At 35.6% G+C, this 11,876-nt stretch overlaps 1 protein-coding gene across 1 annotated transcript in view; it reads right to left on the minus strand.

Moving 5' to 3' along the window:
• The window catches only part of COL24A1 (collagen type XXIV alpha 1), a 311,443-nt gene that overhangs the window by 68,548 nt on the left and 231,019 nt on the right, over positions 1–11,876 (minus strand). Inside the window, exons 39-43 of the mRNA XM_015572114.1 lie at positions 11,450–11,503; positions 10,747–10,803; positions 7,782–7,835; positions 600–653; positions 435–488 (exon numbers count right to left, since the gene is read on the minus strand). Coding sequence (XP_015427600.1) covers positions 435–488; positions 600–653; positions 7,782–7,835; positions 10,747–10,803; positions 11,450–11,503 — 273 coding nt within the window. The remainder of the gene's footprint in view (positions 1–434; positions 489–599; positions 654–7,781; positions 7,836–10,746; positions 10,804–11,449; positions 11,504–11,876) is intronic.

The following is an 11,876-nucleotide window of genomic DNA, read 5'->3' on the forward strand; positions in this document are numbered from 1 at the left end:
AACAAGTAATTGATTTCTCTTATGAAAAAAATATTTTAAACCAATTGTGAGTCTGTATCACAAGGATGCCCCTAGCTTACTAAAACAAATAGGTGTGACTGATGTGTCTTCACTCTGCAATGCTGGCTTTAAGGCTTGTATTTCTGCTTGAAATCCCAAGGAGAGACAACAAGTTTGGGACAATCTTAGGCAATTTTCACAAAGCCAGAGTAGGCGGCTGGTAAAGGGAAATTTGGATGGCAGTCAAAACACATAAATTAATCAATAAGTCATGTTTCAATTCAGTTACTTACAAATACTGTTTAGAACCTGACAGTGATCCTTGCTCTGGAAGGAAGAACAATCATCTAAATTACAATGAACAGCCAGCTCTGCCCCTCTGCTTTCTCAAGCCAACAATATATTTCAGATGGACTTATACAATTTCAACTTACTTCAGATCCTCTCTCTCCTTTTAGTCCTTGTTCACCTTGGTCACCCGGCTCACCCTTGAACAGGAACCAAAATAGAAACCACATATGAAGGAGAGACTAAATAAGACATGTTAACATTATTATATTTTAAATGCCAGATTTACAAAGAATGCTTTCAAAACATACTGGAGGCCCTTGTTGTCCAGTGGCACCTCTTGATCCTGGTATACCCATATGACCCTAGGAATAGAAAAGATTGTATTATTAGATTAAACAGAGACATGTGACTTAGAGAATACATTAGTATCTTTTCAAATGGTAGCAAAATGTTTTCAAATTTAATTTAAATATCAGAGAGATTATGATTCTTTCTTGTCAATATTATAGAACATAATGGCCACTGGGTATGATGGTGACTGAGAACTCTGGACACGTTGACTGTGGCATTCCCTTGGTAGTTGTGTGTTTTTGTTTGTTTGTTTGTTTTTTTCATGGAGATGAATGTAATGGGTTGAATGGTGGCCCACTAAAAGATGTCTATGTCCTAATCCCCAGAACTTGTGAATTTGGTCACATTTAGAAAAAGGGTCTTTGCAGATACCATTAAATTAGGATCTGAAAAGGATATTATTCTGAATTATCCATGTGGGCCTAAATCCATTGATAAGTGTCCTTATAAAAAAACTAGAGGCCTGGTGCACAAATTCATGCACCCATGGGGTCCCTCAGCCTGGCCTGTGGGATCGGGTGGAAACTGGTTCTCTGACATCCCCCGAGGGGTCCCAGATTGCGAGAGGGCACAGGCCAGGCTGTGGGACTCTACTGGTGCACAATCAGGGCTGGGAAGGGATGTGGGAGGTTGGGCAGCCAGGGAGGGACGACGACCAGATGATTGGACACTTAGCATATTAGGCTTTTATTATATAGGATACAGTGAGAGAGAAAGTGTAAGAGAGAGAGAGAGAACTGGAGAGAGAGAGAGAGAGAGAGAGAGAGAGAGAGAGACTGAGAGAGAAACAACAAAGGAGAGGACCATGTGAAGGCAGAGGAGAACTGGAGTGATGCAGCCACAAGGAACACAAGGAACATTCTCAGCCATCAGAAACAGGGAAAGGCCAGGAAGGATTCTATCCTAGAGCTTCAGGAGGGAGCATGACCCTGTTGACATCTTGATTTCCAATCTCAGATCTCCAGTACTATGAAAAAATAAATTTATGTTGTTTTAATCCACTCAGTTTTGGCAATTTGTTATGGCAGGCTCAGGAAACCCAAACAGCAAATAATAAAAGGAATAAAGAGCTTGAGAACAAATTTCTGTTTTCAACCCGTTCCCACTGTGGAAATGTGCTACAGTCACCATTTTTACAAACTAAGTTCATAGCTGTTTGGATAAATTTACTGGGTTCAAAGCTGGGAGCCTATATACATCAAGTGATTGACCTTCAGCAACCTGTCATCATCCTACTTCTCCTAAGAAGGAATGCTGACCTACCACATTGCCCTTTCCAAGTGTGTAAACAGAAACTAGCAACAGCCCAGGGCCATTTCAGGTGAGATTTATGCATAAAGAATTATGCATATAATATCTTCTATCCCCTTTCCTACTGTTCTCTTCACTTCAGATTTTTCTTCCTAGTCTCTTCCTAGTCTTTTATTCAGAAAAAAATGCCATAGGAAAGATAGCAGGCTCATCTCCCTTTTCTGGGCTAGGAGAAGAAATGACTGCAAACATAGGCTAACAATATTTATTCTCACAGAAAGATCAATTGAAGCCTTCTTGTTTGCATTCTGTGAGGCAAATGTTTACAGTTTTAAGATTCAACTTCCTGATAAAGGAACAGAATCGTGTTTAAGGGTGTAAACAGTGGCAAGGGAGAAAGGCTAGTTTGAAAAGCTTTCTATAGCAGATGGTCATAACTACAGAGAAAATCATTATAACATATGACCCTTACCAGCAAAACATGAGCAGAGTCAGCAAATAACAGAATCAGGGCAAACAAGAGGGAGTCTGGTATGAGTAAATATGACTATTATAGCTCACTTACCAAACAGGATTCAGGAGAGAAGTGATTAGTAAAAAGCTGGAGTTACAGAGTGAAGTGAGCGTGAGTATATGTGCAAACTCCAGAACTCCAAACTATGATGGCTAGTTATGGCTTTGCTACCACTCTTGCCTGTATTTTTGCACAGAGCTTTTTAGAATGAGCACATAGAATAGCCCACTGTATCTTTTGGCTTTGAGACGTCTGGATGCAAGTCTCACCCAAAACAAACTTGCTTCTAGGAGTTTCACTATAATTGTTCTGGTCTTTTCTGTTCTAATAAATATTGACAAAGATCATTTTTTTCTGCAATGGTGAACACTAAATATTTTGAAGTAAATATTATTATAAAGTTATTGTAGGCAAAGTTATGGGAAGTGATTAATTTTGCCTGATGTTAGGTGGGAGCAGTTGGATGGTTGTGGGGAGCTTGGAGAAGATTTTATAAAGGAAGTGATGGTAAACTGAATATTGAAGGATGAGTGTTCCAGGCAGTAAAATAAAAGAATGACATTCTGGCAGAGAAAACAGCATAGGGGAATAAATGAAGATTCATCTGACAGAACATGCTAAACAGAGAATGGATTTTAGATAGGGATAGGGATAGGGATATTAAAATAATTTGGGTAAAAAATACTTAGCCTAAAATAAAGTAGGGCAAGGTGGCAAAATACAGATGCAAAAAATCCTTAAAAAATATTAAGAAATAAAACACAAAAATACATTAAAAAATAATACATCATGATCAAGTGGGGCATAAAAATGATTCAAGATATGCATATCCATTAATGTAATATAACACATTAACAAAAGAAAGCATAAAATCATACGATGCAAAAAATTTGATAAGATACAACATCCATTTATGATTAAAACACTAAACAAAATGGGTATAGAAGGAAAGTACCTCAATATAATAAAGGCCATTTATGACAATCCCTCAGCCAATATCATACTCAATGGTGAAAAACTGAAAGCTTTTCCTCTAAAATCAGGATGCCTGCTCTCACCACTCTTATTAAAACCTAGTTCTGGAAATCCTAGCTAGATCAATCAGGCAAGAAAAAGAAATAAAAGGCATAAGAACTAGAAATAAAAAAATAAAAGTGTCACTTTTTGCAGATGACATGATTTTGTATTTGGAAAACCCTAAAGACACCACCAAAAATATTAGAAATAGTAAACAAATACAGTAAAGTTGCAAGATACAAAAAAAAGTGCACAAAAATCCACTGTTTTCCTATATATTAACAATGGAATTTCAGAAAACAAGTGGAAAAAACACATACAATTTCTTTTGCAATGAAACTAAAAGAATAAAGTTCATAGGAATAAATTTAACAAAGAATGTAAAAGTCCTATATATTGAAAACTACACAGCATTATATTAAAAAAGACAGAAAAGAAACAATGAAATGGAAAGATATTCCGTGTTCATGGATTGGAAGAATCGACGTAGTTAAAATGGCCATATCACCCAAAGGAATATACAAATTTAGTGCAATTTCCATCACCAATATTATTTTTTAATAAATAGAACAAAAAATTATCAGATTTATCTGGAACTAAAAAAGACCCTAAATGGCCAAAGCAATCCTGAGAAAAAGAACAAAGCTGGAGGTATCATACTACCTGACTTCAAATTATACTACAGAGCTATGATAATCAAAACAGCATAGTACTAGCAGAAGAATAGACACATAGAACAGAACTGATACGCCAGAAATAAAGCCACATGTATATGGGCAAATAATTTTTGACAAAGGAGCCAAAAACACATGATGGAGAAGAGAAAGCCTCTTCAAGAAATGGTGCTGGGAAAATTAGAAAGCTACACACAAAACAACGAAACTAGACAACAGTTTGCCCCCATGTACAAAAATTAATTCAAAATGGATGAAAGACCTAAATATAAAATCTGAAACAATAAATTACATAGAAGAAAACATAGGTACTAAACTCATAGAGAGATTTTATGAATTTGACCCCAAAGGCAAGGGAAGAAAAGGCAAAAATAAATGGGACTATATCAAACTGAAAAGCTTCTGCAAAGCAAAGAAACTGCTGACAAAACAAAAAGACAACCAACCAAATATGAGGTGATATTTGCAAACAAAAGTTCTGACAAGGGGTTAATATACAAATTACAAAAAGAACTCATACAACTTAACACCAAACAAACAATTCAATTAAGAAATAGGCAGAGGACCTGAACAAACACCTCTCCCAAGAAGACATACAAATGGCCAATAGATATATTAAAAAAATGTTCAACTTCACAACTACAATGAGATACCACCTCATACCTCTTACAATGGCTATTATCAAGAAGACAGGTAATAACAAGTGTTTGGAGAGGTTGTGGAGAAAAAGAAACCCGCAGTCACTGCAGTTGAGAATGTAAACTGGAATAGCCACGATGGAAGACAGTATGCAGCTGCTCAAAAAATTAAGAATACAGTTACCAGATGAGCCAGCAATCCCTCAAACACATTTACTTGCAAAGATATATGCACCCCTATGTTCATCGCAGCATTATTCACAGTGGCCAAGACATGAAGACATCAAAGTATCCTTTTGAAAAGATGAAATACTGCCATTGTGACAACAGAGATGGACCTTGAGAATATTATGCTAAGTGAAATAAGTCAGTTAGAAAAAGCTCAGAACCATATGATTTCACTCATATATGGGATATAAAACTGAAACTCATAGACACAGAAAATAGTATGGTGATTACCAGAGGGGAAGGGAAGGGGAGGAATTAGTATGGGGTAAAGGGGGCTAAATATATGGTGATGGAAGATGATTTGACTTTGGATGGTGGGCACAGAATGCAATATACAGATCACGTATAATAGAGTTGTACACTGAAAACCTATATGATCTTATTAACTAATGTCACCCCAATAAATTTAATAAAAAAGGATGATTCTGTAACCTGAATGCATCTTGGGGTGGCAACTTTAAACTGTTTGTTCTCTGCTCTTGTCTTTTAGCTCGTGCTTTTTAAACCCTCTTGTCCAGATGGAAGAATGGGGCCAGGGTTTTCTCTTCTGCCAGCCAGTGAAGATTCTTTTCTTCTCCCAGTAGAATAGTTAACCGTTTGCCAGTAAATATTCTGACTTAACTACCTAATGGTTTGTAGTTGGTAGAGGCCAAAAAAAGATATTGCAAGGACCTGATTTTCCTGAAAATGTTGTGAGAAGTCACAGCAAAAGTTAAGAAAGTTTAACCTTCTCAAATTATGCTGGAAAGCAGTGGGTTGGTGTCACAACCCAAAGAAAAGCTAATTTTAAGTAAGCCCACTGGATTCATTGAGTTAGGAAACACTTGTAGATACAGATGTTAGATAAATTGGAAACAGAAGATAGTCATCACCACAATTTCACAAACATTTAGAGCTTCGTTCAACATTTGCTTCAAAGAGAGTTTGAGGAAGTAAAAGTTGTTCTTTCAGATTTCAGGCTTGAGAAAAGTCAGTTCATTAATCATAGTTATTTACATGCTAGCTATCCATTCAATCTGGCTAAGTCTTCCTTTCAGATGTGGAGGAAAAGGGGCCACATACCAAACCTGACAAGCTCAGAGGAGGCCTGTATGGCAGTCTTACCAACTCAGAGACTGAAAGTAACCACAAAGGATGGTTTGAAATTAATACTTTTTAACTAAAAGCAGTTTATGGTGAGTAGTCATGTCCTAGGCTAGAAATCTTCCCTGACAAAGGTCAATTTTCACCTTAACAAAGCCTGTCTGTTGTCATTTTGCAACAACAATAAAATACCTTTGGAATGTCAAAATAATCTCCTTTTACTGGACCCCTCAAAGCACAGGCACTGCTCTGCTCCACTGAGATGACAAATGCCCTCATTGTTATTGAGTTGACGACTGCTAACTATTCTGTGCCCATCTATGTGAAAGAAGTATGTGTCTATCATTTTACTTTTTATCCAATCCCAGAGGTTTCTGCCCTTTCCCTTGCTTTCTCCTGCCTCCACAATCTATCACCAATGGATTTCATGTAACCCCCGCTTATATTTCCTCTTTTGATTAAAATAAGATGCAAAACTGCCATACGCTGGAACTTTTCAATCTGTTGAGATTTTGCTTCATGGCAATTGTCCTCAGTTTGGCTCAAATAAACTCAGAAATTTTCTACAGGTTTGAATGTTTCTTATGTTGACACAGACAGGATCACAAGTATTTTACATGAAAGAGGGGTATGTTGGATAGAATAGCCCATCATTCATTATTAAAAGTGAATTATGTTTATGTACATATGATGCACTATTATTTATGGGCTTAGAACAAGGCATTATACAAGAAAAAAAGAAGTCATATTCAAAATTGGAAAGCTAAAATACCTACATGTGAAAAGCAGTAAGCAAAAAAATTTGCAGCAGATGGTAAAATTTTTGTGTTGAATGACTTGTATAAACAATAAATATTCTAGGATTACAGAAGAGGGAAAGATTGCTATTAGAATGAGTCAAGGGAAGAGGGAGTTTGAACGAGATTATAAAAAATTAGATAGGATTTATGTAAGTAAAGATTATATAATATTGTTAACAAGCAGAGAACATTGTGAGCAAAGAAATAAGACAGGAAGTATAAAAAGAGAGTTAGCAGATTTTGTTTAGCAACTGACATTATAAACTGAAAGGGAAAAGATATAAAGCAAGAATACAGAACACCTTCAGAACAATTGAGCTAATAAAAAAATGACACTGAATAAATTCTACTCTAATTTTGGCTGATTAAATTGGTCACATAAAGTCCTTCTGAGAATGGATGAGGGTAAGAATTGAGATAAGGCTTGAGAACATTATGACTTTCACGCATCCATCTGACAACTTTTTATTGAATTCCTACTATATACCAGGAACTTCGTGTTCTAAAAATTGGGGATATAATAATGAAAAAGACAGTGTTATACTCATGGATCTTAAATTTTGGTGGTGGGAGATAGATAATAAACAACTCCCCCCACAAATATGTAAAATACGATATTATCGATAGCATTAAATGTCATGAAGGATAAACAAGTAATATGATATAAAGTGATGGATAGAAAGGGCACTTAGAGAAGGCCTCTCAGGAAGTAACATTTCAGCTGACATCTGAAAGATGAGAAGAAAGCAGCAATGGGAGGAGAAGATTCGAGAAAGAAGGAACAGAAAGTGCAAACAGTTGGACTTCTTTTAGGATCAAAAAAACATGACATTACTAATTATCTCAATGATGCTTATTTGCATTTGAAACTGAGCAGAACAGCTGAGAACCCTATGCTAACTTAGAAGCAAGGTGTGAAATTTGCAGTGATTACCTTATATCCCTCTTCTCCAGGCTCTCCTCTCTCTCCTTGTTCCCCCATTGGACCCTACAGAGACCACATGCAAAAATAATCAATTTCACAGCTGGATCGAAAAATTTGTAACCAAATGCATAATAAATTTATTAAGTTCCATTAAGTAATTTCAAAGGATTGAATTTCAATGACACAAAGAACATCATAAACATTGCATTTTAAAAGAGATTCTCATGATTCTGCTAGAAAAAAATATTTTAGAAATGAAGTATAAATGAATATAAATTAAAAAAGATTTAAGCAGGACCACTCAGCCATTTAATTTCACTTACTATACTTTACAGTTCTTAATCATTAATTATATTATTTATTCTCTAATCTGTGAAATTTAAAAATCTTAAGACACAAATTAACCTAAAAAACACTACACGTATTAATTTTAATCTTTAATGTAAAAACTAATCTAATAAACTCACACACTTCTAACTTTTCTAAACATTTCTAATATAAAATTTTTGATATAAGCTGTTCAAATGATCTAGTCTAAAATACACTTGAAAAAAAATCAATTATCACATATAAGGACCTACTTTCTGAAAAGAAACTCAGATTGAAATTAGTTGGGAAAACCATAAAATTTATTCTGAACAATTAGTTGATAAACTTTAACTTATTCCTCTGTGAAAAATAAAGATAATAGACTTAATGTAAAACCCATGATCTTTGATTCTGCTTTTTAATTATTTAGAATCTTGTTTAAGTTTCCCATCTGTCCCATGTATACTAGTTAAAATCACCAGTGTTATGTTAGATTTTTAATATATTTTTTAAATTTCAGTGACATTCTTAGATCCTGGAAAAGCTGAATCTGGGGAAAAGAAGTACTACTATACTCTATTTACCCATACTTTTCCATTTGCTTTTAAATTTCTGCATTATTTCCATATTTTTTCCTCTCAGAGGATTAGAGCCTTCTCTCTTTTTTAAAAAAATATATTTTATTGATTTTGTACAGAGAGAGAGTGAGAGAGATAGAGAGTTGGAAACATTGGTGAAAGAGAAACATTGATCCTGCACACCCCCCACTGGGGATAAGCCTTCAACCAAAGTACATGCCCTTGACTGGAATCAAACCTGGGACCTTTCAGTCCGCAGGCCGATGCTCTATCCACTGAGCCAAACCAGTCAGGGGGAGCCTTCTCTTTTAATAAAGAATCTTATACATTCTTTAAAATGTTTTTAAAGTATACTTTTATTGATTTCAGAGAGGAAGGGAGAAGGAGATGGAAACATCAATGATGAGAGAGAATCATTGATTGGCTGCCTTCTGCATGCCCCCTACTAAGGATAGGGCCCACAACCCAGGCATGTGCCCTTGACTGGGATCGAACCTGGGACCTTTCAGTCCACAGGCCCATGCTCTATCCACTGAGCCAAACCAGCTAGGGCTTATATATTCTTAAAGATAAGTTTGCCTCTAGGCATACGAAATGACTTGCTTTAATCAGAAAAATTCTAGAATCTTTCCTTTCTATTTCTATAACAATGTATAACTTTCAACGACCACTAAAAATCCAGTTCAAAATATCCGGAGTGACTACATATTCTGATCTTTCTGCTTGAGGATTCTTTTTTCTTTTTTTAAAATATGTTTTTATGGATTTCAGAGAGGAAAGGAGAGGGAGAGACAGATAGAAACATCAACGATGTGAGGGAAATCATTGATCGGCTGCCTCCTGAATGCCCCTGACTGGGGATGGAGCCCGCAATCCAGGCATGTGCCCTTGACCAGAATAAAACCTGGCACCCTTTAGTCCACAGGCCGATGCTCCATTCACTGAGCCAAACCAGCTAGGGCCTGAGGATTCTTTTATCCTATATGATAGCATGTGAAAACTAGAAAATTTAACCAATTATATTTATTTCTGTCAAATAAGCATTCTTATTTATTCACTTAATTTTCTACAATAGCTATTTTTTTCTGTTTGTTTTTACATATGTCTTACAAATGTCTCCTTTTTCCTGGATTGGACCCACCCTCTCCCCCCCCCCCGCATAGTATTCTATGGTGTAGATGTACCAGTTTTCTAATCCACTCATCTGCTGATGGGCACGTAGGCTGTTTCCAAATCTTAGCTATTGGAAATTGTGCTGCTATGACATAGGGATGCACATATCCTTTCTAATTGGTGTTCCTGGTTTCTTGGGATTTGGTCCTAGAAGTGGGATTACTGGGTCAATGGGAGTTCCATTTTTAACTTTTTGAGGAAACTCCATACTGTTTTCCACAGTGGCTGCACCAGTCTGACTTTCCACCAGCAGTGCACGAGTACAATAGCTATTTTTTTAAAAAATCATTGTTACAGCCATCCCTTAAAATGCTTAATTAGGAGACTATAGATTAGTGATCTTTAAAAAGTATTAGTTCTAAAAACTGGTTAGATGAGTCTTTTTTTAAAAAATCTTTATTGTTGAAAGTATTACGTAGGTCTTTCTTATTTCCCCAGGGTTAACCTCTTCCTGCCAGCTCCTGCTTCCACCCCCACCTCCAGGCCCTCAGGTTAAATGAGTCTTTAAATCATTTGCTGTGTGTAAACTACTATAAAAAGGGTACAAATCAGATTTTTAAAAATACTTCAGAAATAAATCTGAATTTGATGACTAAAGTAATATCTCCCCTAAAATGTCTACAGTATGTAATTTTAAAATAATCTCTATAAAACGTGTTATCATGCATTTAATGCTGAAAGTTAGATTTAGAAAGTCACTGTATTAAACTTACATATTGTACAAAGGACCTTGACCTGCATATAAATAGCTTTCATATTTAGATTATGTCGCTACAGATACTGCTGTTCTATAAAAATCATGTGACAAAAGTAACAAAATAAAGTTCTTTGAAAGGATGTGGCTGATGTTTTGAATCTATTTTAGTAATTACATTTTATCTTGAACATCAAAATAATTTCAGAAAAAGACCTACTGGTTCACCTCGAGGCCCAGGTGGTCCTAGGACTGTGTTATCTTCTCCTGGATAACCCTAAAACGAAGATAATGATTTATAAAACGACAAGTTAATAAAATGATCAGCACACTATCCAGCCTATTATTTTCTAATATGTCATGAAATATACAATATGGTTTTATCTTTTTTAAATAGAAAATTTTTACCTACAAAACTTAGCATATGATATTTTATTCATAGTTGTAATTCATATGAGGTTCTCCTTGAATTAATCTGAGTGAATTACATAAAAAGCAGCTTAAGATTTTTCTGTGTCAAGTTTCCAATGATGTTACAAATCAAGTGCAGTACTATTGTAGTTATTCTTAACTCATAAGACATTTTACTATAAATGTACTGTTTAGTCAGTTAACCCACAGTCCCCCAATCTCTTTCAATAACAACTTAATTTTACTTTTATAAAACTTTATAGGTTGCAAAGTACTTGAATATATATTAGTTCACCTCAATCTTGAAACAACCTATGGAAGACAGTTTAATGATTTATTGAAAGTTTTCACCCATTGCTATTTCTTTGTTTTTCTTCTAGAATTTGGAATACTTCCCCAGTTGAAAGGGGAAGTTTATTCTTTGAAACAGTTGCCATGCATACGTTCAGAAAGAACACATGAATTCAGTGTTTGACTTTAGGATTAAAAAGTAAATATACACACACACATACCTTTTCTCCTTTAGGTCCTGGCAACCCAGAAAGTCCTGGTTGACCTTGATGGCCCTAACAAAAAGACAAGCGAGTAGTCTTTCTCAATAACATTTGTGCATGCTCTTCCTAAAACCACCAGGGCCACACTATTAGATACTGCACTATTTTGAAGAAAAATAGGATTCACTCTATAAGGGCATGAGGCCTAATATGTTTAAAAGGTCTATCAGGGAGATTGCACCTCAATTTGCATACTCGGAATAACATCTACACTAATAAAAGAGAAAAATGGTAATTGGCGTACAACGCTACCCTTTTCATTGGCTAATCAGGGCTATATGCAAATTAACTGCCAACTAAGATTGGCAGTTAACTGCCAACAAGATGGTGGTTAATTTGCATATGTAGGCACAATGCAGGGAGGCGAAAGGGAAAGCAGGAAGAA

The sequence above is a fragment of the Myotis davidii genome, unplaced genomic scaffold (assembly GCF_000327345.1).
Source record: "Myotis davidii unplaced genomic scaffold, ASM32734v1 scaffold162, whole genome shotgun sequence".
Classification (NCBI taxonomy): domain Eukaryota; kingdom Metazoa; phylum Chordata; class Mammalia; order Chiroptera; family Vespertilionidae; genus Myotis; species Myotis davidii.